The following is a 16,955-nucleotide window of genomic DNA, read 5'->3' as shown; positions in this document are numbered from 1 at the left end:
CGGTGGTGGGACGGGGACGGTGCTGGTGGCGGTGAGCCCCCGGTGGCGGGCAGGGGTCGGTCGGGCTCTGCGTCCCGGTGGTGCCTTTCCCCCGCCGGTAAATAACTGCCGCCTTCAAGGCGAGCTGCCCCTCGGCTGGTAAACAAGAGCCGGGAAAAAGTAGCCTGGCATGTCGGGGCAGATCCAGATCAAAGGGACGGGGAGGCGGCTCTGTTTGTTTGTGGTGTTTACCGGGGGTCTTTGAAGAAAGGTCCTAAAATCCACTTTTCGGGCAGGGTTGCTGTTTGTCAGCCGCTTTCTCTTGCGGGGCGCTAAACGGGTCTGGAATGAGCGCAGTCTTGACAGGGCAAGGGGGAATGTAGCATTTGCCCACTGGAGAGTGCGTGATAAATGTTTTGCCGATGACTGTACCAGTAATGTATCGGGCTGCAGCCACCCACGGATTCCCTCGCACCACTACGCTAAGAGCATGATTTCCCAGTAATTAAAGAGCTCTCCGAGGACCGAGGCATGGATAGGGACATGTTTATCACGGTGTTAGCCAATTATACACTGTATGGATTATTATTTTTTTCAAGTGTAGTCCCGGAGACACTTTACACAAAGGGTACTCTGATGCGGTCAAGACGTCTTCTTTTTATTTGGTATTATTTATAACTTTACACCTTGGTGTCGTATTTCTAATCAAATACCTTTCTTGTAAGGATGAAAAATCCTCAAAGTATAGAATATACATATATATAAACATTATTTGAAGTGTTAGCATTCAAATAGCCAGCTGAGGATGTGGCTTTTAGAGTTAGCATTTCAAAGAGAAGCGGGTGAAACAGATAGGCAGTCACCCTGCTCAAGCAGTGAATTCCAGAGCAGGAGATCTGCAGATTAGGCACAGCGCCTGTCATTTCTGCGCCTCACACTGTCTTGTAGGCATAAAAGATGAAAAGTTTGTTGTACGCTGAAACATCATATCGATCTTAATGCTTGCTCTGCATGAACAACTTGTGCCATGGCTTTATCTCCTTGTCCTTGATGATGTTGATTAGTGCGCCGATTGTAAAAGACAGGTTTTCATTAGTGTGAATGTTTATAACTTCCTCTGTAGGTAGCTTGCAGCTGGCTGAACAGTATTGCCTTTTATTTGCAAAGCGTCACGCGACTTGCATGCCATCATCTTTCTTACTTGGTAACAAATCATGTGGATTATGGTCTGTTTTGTTTTTGCAGACGAGATGTGAAATGGAGAAATACCTGGCACCTCAGCTTCCGCCCGTTCCTGTCATCCCTGAACATAAGAAGTACAGAAGAGACAGTGCCTCAGTCGTAGACCAGTTTTTCACTGACAGCGAAGGGTTGCCTTACAGCATCAACATGAACGTCTTCCTTCCCGACATTAGCCACCTGAGAACTGGCCTGTACAAATCTCAGCGACCCTGTGTAACCCACATCAAGACAGAGCCGGTCACCATCTTCAGTCACCAGAGCGAAACTACTGCCCCTGCCCCTGCCCCTGCCCCAACTCAGGCCCTCCCTGAATTTACCAGCATCTTCAGCTCCCACCAAACTCCTGATGTGAACAACATTTTCATCAAGCAGGAGCTTCCTACTCCAGATGTTCATCTTTCCGTCACACCCCAGCAAGGCCAGTTATATCAGCTCTTGAGCTCACCGGATTTAGATATGCCCAACACCACTACTCAGGCAGCTGTGATGGACTCCCTTAACAATGTCTCCATGCCATCAGCCATGGCGGGCCTTAACACGCTCTCCTCGGCTGTTCCACAGACTGCAATGAAACAGTTCCAGGGCATTCCCCCCTGCACCTACTCCATGCCAAACCAGTTTCTGCAGCAGCAGGCCACTTACTTCCCTCCTTCACCCCCAAGCTCAGAGCCTGGAAGCCCAGATAGACAAGCAGAGATGCTACAGAATTTAACTCCTCCTCCGTCATACGCTGCAACTATAGCTTCCAAGCTGGCAATTCACAATCCGAATTTACCAGCGACTCTGCCCATAACCCCCCAGAACATCCAACCAGTCAGATACAACAGGAGAAGTAACCCAGACTTGGAGAAAAGACGTATCCACTACTGTGACTATCCCGGTAAGCGATCCGTGCCAGAAAATCCCAATTTTTTGCAATAGAAAAAGTGTGAATAATTGTGGATGAGGTATAAGCGGTTTTCTTTAGCTGTAGTCTACATCTAGGAAGAACCAAATAATTTCTTGTTAAAGAAGAATTTATCTTCTTTACTGTCTTATTTTGTGTGGCACGCTTTCACATTCTTTATGTCATTTGTAATTCTCTTAAACGCCTAAGCTCATTTTACCGTGTTACAAAACTTGTACCCCATAGAGGAAAAAACAAAAATAAATGATGGCCTTCTCTAATGTAAATCAGTGGGATGGTGCAGTCCTACTCCATTTTTCCAGTACCCGTGATGGAGCAGAGCCTCAGTTTGTCCAATGCAGTAGAGCTCAGTTTGAATCCACTGTTGCTGAAAGAATCATTTCAGCTCCGGGTAGCCAAGGCCACAGCCGTATCTTCCCTGTTATAAACAGGGTTCAGCTGCGTGCATAAATCCATTAAAACTACCTCTGAAAACTGCCCACAGATGTATTCCCTTCCAGCCTCTCCTTCTACGCTGAAGGCGAAGAGGGACCTGACTATAAACTGTGCCTCCACATAGTACGTGATCACAGACACAAGATGCTCACACCCATCCGAGCACAGAAATTGCTGCTCGTGGTTGATCTGCCCCTTTACCAACATCACTCTCAGCAGTGTTTCACCCATTTGGTGTGCCATGTGATAAATGCTCAATGGAAGAATTATGCTGAGCCCTGGATAACAATGACACTGAGTCTGGCTTGTTCAAATCCTTTAGGAAATTTTTAAAAAATAAAGTCCCCTTCTGAATTGTTAACTTATGTAGCAGCTGTTACGGTGCATAGACTGTAGCATCCATTGGTCTATACTACATTACAAGGTAGTAAGTCTACCAGAAATGTAAACACTTTTTTTCTTTTCTATGTAAAGCAACATATCCCTAGGAGCTTTCTATATCAGATTTTACTAAATGTTTCTAGATAGTAGCTCAGCACTGAGTGAGGGAGTTCAAACGTAATGTGGAGCGTTCCTTTTCTCCCTGCTGAAATGCCTCTCTGCTTTTTTGTTTTGTTCTGTTTTAGGCTGTACAAAAGTTTATACAAAGTCTTCTCACTTAAAAGCGCACCTGAGAACTCACACGGGTATGTACTCACTCTCTCACCGTCTCTCGTTCATTCATGGCTTACACATTTTCTGAGAAAGCAAGCATGTTTGATCTGCCATCTTCACCTGGTTTTCTGTGTAGTAGTGTGTATTCAAGCTGGCAGTTCAGTTAAGAAAAATTTAAGGTTTGGTCAATGAGGAAAAAAATTGCTTTAATTCTTAATGCAGTTTTGTTAAAGTTTTTATAATACAGATCTCAAAATAGCTAAGAATAAATCAGATGGAAACTTTCCTTTTCAATCTAAAATCCCATAAAGCGCTAAAGAAAGAAGGGACTTTTTTCCCTTCAATAATGAATTAAGCATGGTAAACATGTAGTTTTCAAGATTTATCTAAATAGAATTTTCTGGTTCGGGCTTTCTCTTTGACCTGTTAGAATTACTTAATCTTAGAATTTTTCAGAAATTTCATGAAAACTCCCCAGGATACCTCTATTTGCTTGGTCCTTAGCATTGTGTGCTTCTTTTGTTTTTTAAGACAAATGGTTCTATGTATTTGTTTTTTAAAAAGAAGACACAATTTCAGTTTTTTGTCAGTGAAAGACATTAAAATGGAGGAAGTGAAAAGTGTCAGTGCGTCACACTTGTTTTTTGTACCTCGATCAAATTCTGCCTGCAGCTACAGAGGCAGTCCCCGTTCATGGGCCGACGTGGAGCAGAGACAGAGCTGGGGACAGCGTTGCTTTTGCGTGGGCGCAGGAGCCATGCGTGCAGAGGACGGTGGTTGGGAGGTGGAACCACGTAGGTGCTCTTTGTGAGCGTCCACCTGCTGAGACAAGGGGAAGGAAGAGAGAGGGAGACGGAAAGGAAAACGTAGCTCACCAACAGCACACCTGAAACTATTTAGGACAGTTCTTTGGTGAGATCTTAGTACAGAACTGGTTGCACTAAATCAGTGAAGAGCACATGGCTGATTTTGTAAAGAAATCAAATGAGAAGGCTGTGACTCCTGTTTTTAAAACTGAGTATGAACACCTTTTACGCGTGGACCTCCATTCAGAGCAAAACACGAGTCACAGTTCAAGCAACTCGCTTATTGAAGCAGGCTGTCAGCATTACGGCTGTGCCGTTCTAGTAATGGGGTTTCACCTAAGTTTAAACCAAAAAGTCAAAACAAAACTTAGCATGAGCTATGATCTAACGAAATGTTTCACTATCTCTATGGAAACAAGGCCGCCTGTTCAGCAGCTATTTTGAATGGATTGTTGGATTATCGTAAAGAAATTGAGTATCTCCAGACTAAATGTTACTATGGAAATTTTGTTTTGATAAATGAGTTATCTGTGTTTCAGTCACGGTAAAAAATTAAAAGCAACCGTACAAAGATTATTGCTTTGCATTAGTAATAGACTAAACAAGAACACTTTTAAAAATATTTTTGATGCATATAATCACTTATTAGCAGTAAGCTTAGTAAGAAAGGAATATTTTCATGAGGCTATAAAGCTGAATAATGTCAGAGAGTATAATCCCATTGCTCTTTAATAAATAATCTGTAAATTTAAAAGCATGCGATTTCCACTTACGCACTTTAGCCAGCAACTAAATACCGGTTTTAAGTATGTCGCTTGCTATTATACGATAACTAGGAAGAGAGATAAAAGCGAAGCTTTAGTCTAAAAATGAACATTACATACTCAGCATTTGAAACATACACTTTTCTGGTTTTAAATTAATTTATATCTTTTTTTTGTATCTTGAATAGTAATAACTTTAGGGTTTATAAAGTTAATACTTGTGTGCATAGAAATACATACCACATTGCTAATACATATCCCTTAAGGTCACTAATGTTTATTGTTGCCTTCACTTTTTTACCTATAGATATTTGACCTTAGAAATGTGGATAAATGTGCAGAGGTCAGAGGAGCTGATGTATTCATGGAAACAAGAATGTTGTTTTAGATAAAAATCTAGTGAACTTAAGCAGGTCTGTAATACAAAGGGTCTTCTGGGGAGGTGAATGAAGGGATAAACTGTCTAAAGAGTGCATTACATGCAAGAATGTGAGTCCGTATCCTGTTACCTGCATTATTTCAGAGTTTGCATTAGTTTAACTCTCCTGAATATTCACTTAATACTTGAAGATTTCCAGCACCGATTCTGATCTCTGCCCTAACACATGGTTGAAATGCATGTTACGAGCAAGATCTCTGACTTACCCAGTACCGTAAATTGATTAAATAAATGTTAAAGTAAATGGGTGCAAACTCAGGGAAACCTGTGAAGTTGCTCAGCTCCCCCAGAAGTGCAGGGGAATCTTGCTACTGATCCCCAAGGAGAAGGACTCTATGCCGAGGGCTAAATTTGGGTGTGTGCCTCTGTGCATCCCATCCCCCAGGACTATGAATTCATACAGCACTATTAAGCTTTGTTTTTTTTTTTTTATTTTTTAAATGTTTTTTTTTATAAAAAAGGACTTTTGTGAAGCTTTTACCTTCAAAGTCTAAAGCAAGCGTCACGTAATCCATTTTAATAAAGTTGTGTGTGATATTCTTTCAAATCCCTTCAGGGATAGCAGACCTGTTTATCTGGCTAAACCCGTTCTTTAGTAATCATGGACCACTAGAGTTGTTTTCTCCTTATTCTTAGTTTCTTAACAATACCTTTTAAAATTGGCTGCAGTCTCTCTCTCATCCCAACCAGTCCCCACCCTTCTCAGCAATCTGTCATCTTAAAATAAAAGAGCCTGCAGCAAAGTTTGTCTGCCATTAAAAGTCAAGACAGACCTTATGGTTTTCCTTTTGTATTGGAAAATCTCAGCCTTTTCACAGTATTTATTTAGCAGCCTTTCTCTTCTGAAAGGCTTTCACTGGGTTTAGTAGATGTTCTTTGAGAACAAACCTAAGGGAAGTGTTATTTTTCATAGGTGGAATGTAGGCTGCGGTCTTTTTTCCAGTTCAGATATGAACACACTGTCAGGCTTTATAAATTGCATTTAAATAAAACTATAGGAAATGAGCAAGAGGAAAATCCCTTACATTTTTCTTTTTAGGTGTTCCCAAGGTGTTTACCTTACACCAAGTCAGGTGGTATAAGCTGCTATAGTTATTTTGATTTAATGTAATTACACTGGACTCTTGCTGTTGATTAGGGACCCAGTGTTCACGTACAGAGCTAAGCCAGGTTAATGTACTGGTCGCTGAAGCACACGCACGTTTTTCTTTCTCTAGGTAATGCTTTAGTGTTTGTCAATTACGCAGTAAATTTTAGTTATTGGTAAACTAATGTCCTGGTTTAAGGAAGAACAAAACCAATAACCCCAAAAGGGAACAAAGATTCGAATGTTGCGAAGATACAGGATCTATCCCTGTGGAGTTCTGGAGCAGGTGTCTGGTACATTTTAATACCTTAAAGCACTTGAGTATGGTATCTTAACTTTGTATTAGTTGTTCCTGAAACAGGTAAAATGGTATTCAGTATGCTAAAGTACGTGTTGGAACAACTCTCAAAACAGATAGGATTTTTTGACCTTTTAAAGCAGGGGTTTGCTTTTAAAATAATTTTACCTGTTAGTCATGGAACAAGTTTCGTTTCATAACCGGCATTGTGCAACTATGGTATATAATGGGGGAGGGGGTCATGCGTTTATTGTGGGCTGTCCAGCAGTAAAACCACCTTAAGGCTCTGGCATAACAGCTATAAGTCCGACTTGAAAAACATGCCAAATGTCAGTGAAAAGCAGTTACTTGTGTGTTGTAGATAAACCTTTTTTGTTTCCTTTTCTGGCATCCGAGTATATACATATATATCAAGGAATCCTTTAGAAACAGAGATCCTATAACTTAACCTGTTAGATTTCATTATATGTTAAAAGATTTGGACTGTGGAAGTTGAGCCTTTGATGTGCAGGCACCTGGAATACGCTACCTGTACCCTACCTGTAATGCCGTAGAAGAGCTGCTGGCTCCAGGGTGGTGGGTTTTTTTTATTATTTCTGTGAACAGCTGCGCACTTCAGAGTTGTGTATGGTTTTAAGAGGAAAATCTGTCATTGTTTTGAACACATCAAGGCACGCACATTGAGGACATTTTCCAGCTGCATGTTGGTTTTCCGTATACAGAGTCTTTGTACAGGCATGTTCTCTGGTCACATGGTGGGCTTGCCATTAATAGTTTCTAGCATTAACTGCAGAAGTATTTCATCTCTATCTATAGATCTAGTTTGTATTTGGTGATGGGAAGTGGAAGCCGAGATAACTCAAGAGAAATGGCATTTCTGTAAATGAGATGCATGCAAAATACTTCCACCATCCCTAGTTATTTCAAATGTTTATGTAGGCATGGGACAGCTGCTGACTTGTGCGGTTCCTCAAGGTGTTAAACGTTTTATTTTATTTTAGATGTCTGCCTCAATAGGTCCAGAATTAGGCTCTGATGGTACATCAGAATTAGAACCAGTTGTGTGCAATAGTCTTCAGCAGTCCACAGGACTTTGCGATGCGAGTTTACCATAGCTGTATATGGGTGCTTGTTAAAGGTGGTACTACATAGAATTACCCGGGAGTTCAGGATGCCCTTTTTTGAGCAGGGAAGACAAATGGAAGATGGACTTTTGCTGGAAATAAAAGCATCTTGCAAAAACATGTATTGACTCAAATCATGCTGAGACTGACACGAGGGGTTTCACTCATGGCGTACAAGTGGGGAATGGAGTCCCCAAAAGACTCTGCCTTGCTCATGGTTGCAGCCTCCTGGGTACATAGCAAACCTCATCCTGGAAAAATCTTTGCATCATGAAAATACCTATTAAGTAATATTTCTGTGCAGATTCTGCTTCTTTAACCTGTTAGATGAGCCAGTTGCACATATTATACTTTAAGGAGATGTCAGGAAATACTGTCTTTGATAGAGACAATAAGGAAAAATGGAGGAGAGTTAAATAAAACTGTTGACAAAGTGCATTAAAGTGCAGCGTTGCTAGATACTGCTGGAGAATATGTTGGTATCTTTTATTTATGAATTCTGCTAAATCCATTAGTTGCCTGTGTGAGAAATGGAAGTACATTATTCTCCCATGCAAGCCACAGTTTAAGGGAAAATAATGCATTTTTCTTCAAACACTTTGTGAATGATTGCAGACCTTGGGATTAATTGATGCGGTTCTGTATCTGTAGTCATAACCTAAATGAGACATGTTTGAATGTGTTGCTCAAAAGAGGATGAAATCTTAGCAACATAAACCTAAATTTTAATTAAATATTACTGGTCATTCACATCAGTGTCCAGCACACAATTTTTATGAAGCAGGAATTAAATTCCAAGGTATCAGGTGAGGGGTGTTCCTGTTAGATACTGAAAAGAAAAGCCTAATATTTTCTTTTTGATTAAAAGCCTAGAAAGTCCCTCTAAGCATGAAAGCTTAAAAAACTGTTGTTTCTGTCAATTGCTCCCTGAGAGGATTAAACTTCAGTTCCAGGATATTTGATTCCTGATAAGGAAACTGTTGACCTAAGAGACCGGCTTTAAATATAGTTCATTTTGAGACCGCCCTACATAGGCTAATATAGTCCCAAGATTCACAGCAATTGCCGGTGATTAAAACTTTCCATTATTTGATTAGACATTCCTTATTGTAATTAATTTCTGAGCTTGACTGGGACGATTGACTCCTGGTTCCAGGGTAGTGTGTTGTTTGTTGTTTGTTAGATGACCTGCACCTCCCATTGGTGAAAGATTAGAAACATTTAAGTAATGTCCTAGTTTAGTCTGAGTATCTTGGTAGCAGCATTCCTGTCCTGTCAGGCTGCATTATTTATATTCAGGGATCTCTAACAACTCTGATTAAGGACATATTAAAACCTTTGATTTTGGCAAGTGTACAGTGCTTCGCTTTGAGTTAAAATAGCTTTAATGTATTACTTTCAATTTTTTTTTTTTTTGGTGTGTGTACATACAGTAGATGGAAATCTGGAAGTCTACAGTATGTGTTTAATAAATTCCATTTTAAGAGCACCTCTTATCTGACTGTACAAGAGCCAGTGTTATTGGTGTGAGAGCTAAAGAGCTGTTCTTGCACCACAGGCGTAGATGAGGAAATGTGTTCTGCGGCCCAGGACTTGTAGACAAAGCCATGCACCCCAGATGGCATGGATTTCTTACAAACCTACTTAAAAAAAAGAAAATTCCTTTCCTCTTTGTTTGCATATCTCCTTGAAGAGAGACCACCTCTGTTAAGACAGAACGTTATGCCAGAAAGAAAATAAACCATTGCACAGGCCAATCAAGATTCCCCAGTAATCCTTGAACTGCGTAAGACAACACTTAGCAAAATAAGAGTGCTTCAAGCACTGGTGGGAGCTCTGAGAAGATAAAGCCTTCTGCACCTCTGTTTTCAGAAAGTGAACAACGCACAACTCTCTTGACTGTCCTCTTTGCCTACCACTCAGTTATCTTTTTTCCTGTTCGTGCTTTTGTTAGAGAGAGATCAAATACTGCTTGATTTTTCAGTGATCGGCCTTACGAAGTGCAGCAGCTCTCTGTTACAGGATTCCTTAAAATGCTGTTTTCGTTGTGAAGTAGGACTTAATGGTCACCCTCTAGCCATTACTATACTAGGCAGAGGCATTATCACATTTAAAAATGTGGAGCATATGTTACGCATTTATATCACTGGCGGGATGGAAGTTTCGAGGACTAAATTTATTTTGTCACTCATGATATAAGCTGGTTGTACCTTGCGTGCTGTCAGCCCTCTGATCCATCTCTATCTTGGACAACCGAGAATTGCAGTGCACTAAAAAGCTTTTAAACACCCGTGGTTGTTTTTATTTTGAAATTTCAGCTTTCTGCTCATTCTTTAAAAAGAAACCTACCTGTCTTAAAAAAGGACAAAAAGCCATTTCGTTTGTTCTTATTTTTTCAAAAAATTTGAGGCTGTAGCATGTCAGGAAACTAAGACAACTGATGTTAAGATGTGAAAAATTTGTAAACAAATGCACCAGAAAACTTTGAGACAACATAAATCTTTATAATAACCTATTTTAAAACAGGACATAATATAGGTTATGTACATAACTGGTGCAGTTACAGTGCAGAAACTTCTGCTTTGCCTACCACCTTTTTATCACACCTAGTTGAATATTTTTTAAGGCCGAAAACTTGCCACTAGAAATAATTCAATAATAAACACAAGTAATATTAAAGTGATGGAAAGAATGGGGGTGGGGGTGGGTGTCTTTGTACTTTTATGCCCTTATGAGCCGTAATCAGGTGTTGTGTTTCTGGAGTCTTTGAAAAACATGCTTCTTTTTCTTCCTCAAGGAAGCTCCAAACTCACCGCTCTGACAGAAATTTCTGATAGGAAATAAGAGAAGTTGCAGGCGTTGGCTGGTGTAATACCTGTATTTGGATTTCTGCATACCAATAGAGTTACCTAACTTTAGGTTTGAAAATCCGGCCCTCGCTGTTTGCAGCTTTATATTTAAAGAAAGCCATCCTTGCAGTGAATTGCAGCAATGAAGTCACACAACTCTTTGGTGAAATAAGGAAGCTGATTTTCTTGTTAATGGGGAAATTCATCACTAATGGAGGTTTTCAGTGACTGTTTCTTTCCAAACAGAATTTTAAACAGAAACATTTTCTTGAACAGAGGCTACATCTTGAAGATAGAGGATGTCTTCAAAATGACCATCACCTCCCTACTGGTGGCACTGTACCTTACCCAAATGAGCATGGCCATGGCGGTCACTGCCAGTAGCTAGAATTAACGTTAGGAAAGCAATTGGTGCATTTTGACACAACTAAATCCCAAGAAGACGAATTAAAGGGAGAAGAGCCAACACCATGTGCCTCACTGGTCCCGACCCTTCACTTGTAATATCGACAAGAATCCCGAACCTTGGGATCTACCTTGGGATGGTTCATCTGTTGAAGAGGCTGGTTGGGTTAGTGTGTTAGTGACCTCCTTGCAATCTCATAGGATTATATTTTTTTTTTTTTTTAACAGACAGACACATTGCAAGCAAAATAGTCTCCTTTCAGGTTAAACTCTCTTATCTCTTGCTAGGTGCTTTCTGCAAAAGAGCTTCCAAACTAAACATTAGGGCTTAAAATTTCTGTGCTCAAATACAAGCCTGTTTCTCATGCTTCACAAATGTATTTTTTTAAACTGGAGAATGGATACATATTAGCAGCTCAAGAACTTAAAAATATATTTTGTGATGTATAAGCCTAGCAAAATATTTTACATCGGTGATACTGGAAGGAGGTTATGCAGAAATCCAATTAAACTTATGAAATCCCTATCCTGTTGAAGTATAATTTAAAGGAAAGCAGTTCTGTTTCCCAGAAGTGCTGTGTATAATATTTCTGGCTTGGGAAGAAAGGGTTGGAGTGTGCTATTTGGCTGGAAATCGGTACCAGCTTCCTCCATGGTGTTTTAGTTGAACAGTGTTGACATTCTAACAAATCCCGTGGAAGCTCCCCTGAAGTGGAGGAGTTAGCTGTTTTCTTGCTTTTACAGTGAAATATCTGTTTGATACCGCGATCGTGTTCCAGTAACCAAGCCGTACTGCTTTCGTATTTGATGACCAGTGGCATTCTTGGTTTAACACTCTATAGAAGCCCTAAATTGCTGGAGGAAAACCAAATATTTCTGAAACTTTACAGCTACTGTATTTTGCACAATCATTAAAGTAAACAAATCTTACATTACTTTGTAGCCAACGAAAACAGTGGATAAAGGGTTCAGTGTCCCTTGTTGTGTATACCTGCCTATTTTAAAAATAAATCTTCAACCCCAGATTTCTCAGCGCTTTAAAGTCAGCATAGCAAAGAAGTAGGATCACTTCAGAAAATATGTAATGTGAGGCTCTTTTTCCCCTGCCGCAGGAACTTAAACCAAATTCTTACTTCTGCTAGATGACAAAAAGCATGTGTATAGGTTGAGAGAGAGAAAATACTACCAGCTAGTTGTTCTTCTGCTTTCTTTAAAGGAGTGAAAATAATCTCCACCTTCTTTTTTTTGCCCCCCTTCCTCCTTGCCCAAAAGGAAAACATTTGAAATTGATTCAGTTCTTAAATAGAACTTTCCAACGGAAACTAGCATTACAAACATAGATATTCAGTATTTTACCCCTAGGATTTATTCAAAATAATCCGGGCCTCTACGTTGGCGCTAAAAATACATTTTCCAGTTCTCACTGTTGGCCAAAGCAGGGGTTAAAAGCAGCGTTCTGGCTTTAATTTCCAGTACATAAAAGTAACACTGTTAAAACAATCTGTGTAAGGCACCGGCTCATTCCCCTCCGTGCATCCCCTGAGCGCTGCTCGGTTTAGCTCAGGTCTGCAGAAGGCGGATGGCGAGGAGGAGCGGTGCTGTTCTGCATGGCACTGCCTAACTTTTCCCCTGAGCAACACTGTTGCCCAGGAGGATTCGTGGCTGTGGCAGGCGGTGAAGTGACCGTGACAGTTGGGTAAGTTTTGAGATAGTGTCTCTGGGAACTTGGGTCCCCTGGAGTTTGATAGGGGTCTGGCCATTGCATTCAGCATCAACATAGAAGCTGTGGTGCCCAGCAAGGCACAGGATTCACTGCTGCCCTGACTGCTGGCGGTTTGTATGCCAGCAGCCTTCGTATCACCTGCTGATGCTGCTTGCAGGTTAAAAAAAAAGCTTTAACGGGGGACAGCAGTTTTGTTTGGGCTCAGACAAGGTCAGGTACCACCTACACGGGACAACTTTGAGACTGTTTTTTCAGTACAGTGTAGTCCAACACTCGGTGAAGTTGCACATACTTCATACAACCTCGATGCCGGGCTCAGAAACTGTGATTTTAATCTCCTGGTCCCTGTTCCGGTATGGTCTGGATATTCCTATGCTTTTGTTTACTTAGTGCTATTTTCCTGCCCTCTTTAACATTTCTCTCATTCCTCATGTAATTCTGCAAAGTGGATAAGCAACCATTTGGAGTATGTAGAGGCCTGACTATGTATGTGCTTTCTCTGGGCAGTTAGGATGGGGGGATCACAAGACTGGGAGTTTAGCATCGATTATAATATGGCAGTTTTAAGTGAAGGCTTTTAAAGAAGTCCTGTTTTAACTCAGACCAGTACAAGTTTGGAGCCTATATGGGAGAAAAAGGAGATAGAAAGGAGAATAAGAAAGAAATACACTGGCTTCTAGTGAAGGTGCGTTGAATGCAGTAGTAATGCTTTTGTGCAACCTCCATGTGTGCACGTGTGTTTTAACACAAAGTGTTCATGGAAGATCTCCCTGGTGCTATGCCTGTGGATCAGCAGTGCAGTCTTTTACAGGCTGCAGTATTAAGCCAGTTTAAATACATCAAGGATGGTGTATATCGTGCAAAAGATCCCTCACTGAATAGAGACCTTTCCTGTCAGTCTGCCATGAAGACCAAATGTGTTATCTCCACTGACTTCTCTGATGCTAGAAAAGCTTTACACACTGGCTTTGAATTAAATCTGTATTTTAACCTACAGTATATGTTGCATGGAGCAAAAAAGAGTCCTATATGATAGATCATTACGGTCTTCAGTCAGCATCAGACAGAGTAAATTCAGCCAGGATAGAAATTTGTAGTAATTTGTATTCTGATTCGCCATCCACCAAATAATTTTGAACCCTGTGAGAGGTGATGCCAGGCTGTAAGGTTGTTTTTCTTAAGGGCTGATATGTTTCCGCTGTGATTTCAATAAATCCCCGTCGCTGTTTGTGCAAAGAGGTGGCTGTTTGGTTGGGTGGTTAGTTTTTCTTGTAGAGGTCTGGTTCTGGTTGTGATGGTGCTGCCAACATGAAGTCATGTCCCCATTGTGATCAAAGGGCTGGTTCTGCTCTTAGTAGTAGACGGAAAGTTACTGGTTAGTTGATCAGAAGAAGCAGTAAGAACTCCCAGACAAAAGCAGTTTCATAATTTCTTCTGAATGATAAATTAGCGTCTCTGAAGTAATGTTTTAGAGTTTCTCAAATGGTGTTCTCTGCATAACTGATGCAGAACAAACAGTCAGCTTGCAGGATACTGGTTTCTGTCTTTCTTCTGCGTGCTCGTGTGATGGTAAAACAGGGAAAGGTAGGAGTCAGTCCACCGTTCGGTAGGATTGAGACTGTGAGGGTAAAGGTCTGAGACCAATGGAGAGGGAGAAGATCTGTAAGATGTGTTCAAAAGGACTTTTTGAAAAGCTCAGCCGTGGTCTGATTCTGCTCCAGATGAAGCTACTGCCAAATGAAGCTACTGCCGACTGCTTTGATAAACTCCGTTTTCTTTCTCTTCTTGCCAAATGGGTCAAATTAATATGAAGGATGTAGATAGCAATCCACTCTCCCAACTGAAAGGTGTTTTTGTCAACCAACGTCAAGCAATAGCCTATAAATAGGCAATCTTAGCCACTTTATTTATATGAAGCTTGCTTGTATGGTGACATCATGTCCATACCAGCTCCCGAGCAGGTGTATGTACACGCGTAAAATTCTGGTTTCACACAGGAGTCATCTTGGCTTTGTGGCTTCGTATTTCTCCCATTTCAACAAACACCTATAAATTACAGGCATGCTTAAAATACCACGTTTATAGTTCTAAAATGGATGAATGCAAATATTTTAGGTGCTTGGGCCGGTGTATTCAAGACTAGCTGGATACTTCGAAGTTGTGTTCAGAGCTACTGTAACACAGCAAGTTTACAGAGGCACTGTGCTCCCCCTACAATCAGTAGAGACTGATGGAGACGGCAAGCACTTGACACCTCTAAAATATGGTTATTTAAGCACCTGATTGTAGACATTTAATTCTGAAAACGGGTGCTTTGATCTTTTAGGTGCTTTCTCCTATATATAGCTAGCCCAAACCAGGATGCCGCAAGTTTTTATTGCCCCTGACATTTTAGAAAATACTATCCCGGTTGTGTTTATAACACACTGTGCTCCTTTCTTCACACATCAGAAGCTCTTGAACAGATCTGCACACTACAAAGATTCTTTATAGAAATCTTCCTTCCCATTTCAGACCTCTTAAAAAAAGCTCTGTATAACTTAATTTATCCATTTTTAAACGGTGCAAGTCTAAGTTATAAACTAGGCTGGATTGTCATGTGAGACTGCTTTTTTTTTTTTTCCTACTCCCTCTAATACTGAGACGAGTGTAAAGGAGCATATTTCAGTCTCATGCAGTTTTTTTATCTCTGTATTTCTGTACCGTAGCTGTCTCCAGCTTGTATGTTGGAAAGTTTCTTATGCTTACTGAGGTATTAAATCACAGATTCAAGAGCAAAATTCACTGAAAAAACAAAGGGACTTTTAGTTTGGGGCCTATTGAGTAGAGCTGTGAATAATTAGGAAATGTCAGCTCCTGTTCTGTCATTTATTTCTTCTTTAAATTGAAGAGCAGTGCCATTCAATGTGATCTTGCATCCGTTTTGTCCCGAAGAGTGACAGCTGACAGTCTCATTTCTCTGTGCTCTCTTTCAGGTGAGAAACCGTACAAGTGCACATGGGAAGGCTGCGACTGGAGATTCGCTCGCTCGGATGAATTAACACGCCACTACAGGAAGCACACGGGGGCAAAGCCCTTCCAGTGCGCTGTCTGCAATCGGAGCTTCTCCCGCTCCGATCACCTGGCTCTCCACATGAAGAGGCATCAGAACTAAAAGCTGGACTTGTCGTTGAGGCGGTTCTGTATCTATGCAATTTCCTATTGACTCTCGACCTACAACTAAAATTAGTTTAATTTTTGAGTATGGGTTATCCATTCAAAAAGAAATCTCAAAAGAAACTGGAAATGTATATTTTGTATATTTATGCAGAAAAAGGGAAGACACTGTATCACAATACCAGAGTGTTTGGTCGTTTGTTTGCTCTCATGATGTATATGGCTTTAGTCAGCAGATTTCATCTCTTTACAAGTATTGTGTCTTGACACATTGCAGCTTTATACATTTTTTTTTCTCTTGCGGTGTTTTGACCAAAGCACTGTCATTATTGTGACAATGTTTAGTAAACAAATTAATGAGAGGCTGCAGATGAATGAACACAGTGGAAAAGCCATGAATTGTAATCTGTCAGGTTTTTACTGGACATACTTAGTACTTGTGGGGTTTTTTTTTAATGTTAAGTCGTTCTGTGGAGTAAAGTACATACATAGAAAAACTCATAAACAGCCATAGAACAAAATATTTTGTTCTTTATGTTGCATGTTTGCTATGACAAAGATTTTGTAAATATGCAAATCAGCTTTTTAGGTTTAATACAAAAGTTTTCTAAGAATCTTCTGAAAAAAGCAGTTGTTTTACATTTGATAACATGGCACATTTACAAAAAAAGTTATTTAAATACCTCTCAAAACAGTACCAACTTAGCTTCATTTTTCTTAAGAGAAATGAGCTAAGCATTCAAATGTTTTGTACCTGTTAACTCAAACGGCGTGCACTGAATATTCAAAGCAGGATTTTGTTTTCAAATTGCATAAAAGGGCAAAACACGTAGAGTGAATTGTAAAGTCAATGTTGGAAGCTTAAATATCGGGGATAGTTACGGTGAACACAGAATGTTAAACCTCTTACTATAAGCTAAACTTAGTATCACTTTAAAAAGAAGGATTTAGGATGCAATTTTCATATACAGACATGTTAAGCTGGTTCAGCACCAGTATGATCTAGTTTCATGTGGATATTGCATGTAATTTACGAGAAGGTAATACAGTAATTTTGTTTAAAATTACAGTGCAGTTTAGTTAATCC

General features: G+C 40.3%; 1 protein-coding gene across 1 annotated transcript; it reads left to right on the top strand.

Annotated features, from left to right (window-relative positions):
* The first annotated feature begins 1,224 nt into the window (after nucleotides 1-1,224).
* Nucleotides 1,225-16,489, top strand: KLF5 (Kruppel-like factor 5 (intestinal)). Its single transcript, XM_009884208.1, has 3 exons — nucleotides 1,225-2,101; nucleotides 3,190-3,249; nucleotides 15,688-16,489. Exons 1-3 carry the CDS (start codon nucleotides 1,237-1,239, stop codon nucleotides 15,864-15,866), a joined length of 1,104 nt encoding a protein of 367 aa, XP_009882510.1. The 5' UTR covers nucleotides 1,225-1,236; the 3' UTR covers nucleotides 15,867-16,489.
* Nucleotides 16,490-16,955: the final 466 nt, after the last annotated feature.

The sequence above is a fragment of the Charadrius vociferus genome, unplaced genomic scaffold (assembly GCF_000708025.1).
Source record: "Charadrius vociferus isolate BGI_N301 unplaced genomic scaffold, ASM70802v2 scaffold604, whole genome shotgun sequence".
Taxonomy (NCBI): domain Eukaryota; kingdom Metazoa; phylum Chordata; class Aves; order Charadriiformes; family Charadriidae; genus Charadrius; species Charadrius vociferus.
This window is presented reverse-complemented; position numbering and strand designations above follow the sequence as displayed.

What these genes read in the sequence shown, in the direction of transcription:
- KLF5 (XM_009884208.1), top strand. Translation starts at nt 1,237, where the DNA reads ATGGAGAAATACCTGGCACCTCAGCTTCCGCCCGTTCCTGTCATCCCT. An exon ending in CCACTACTGTGACTATCCCG is followed by an intron (nt 2,102 to 3,189) that starts GTAAGCGATCCG and finishes GTTCTGTTTTAG; the next exon opens with GCTGTACAAAAGTTTATACA. An exon ending in GCACCTGAGAACTCACACGG is followed by an intron (nt 3,250 to 15,687) that starts GTATGTACTCAC and finishes GCTCTCTTTCAG; the next exon opens with GTGAGAAACCGTACAAGTGC.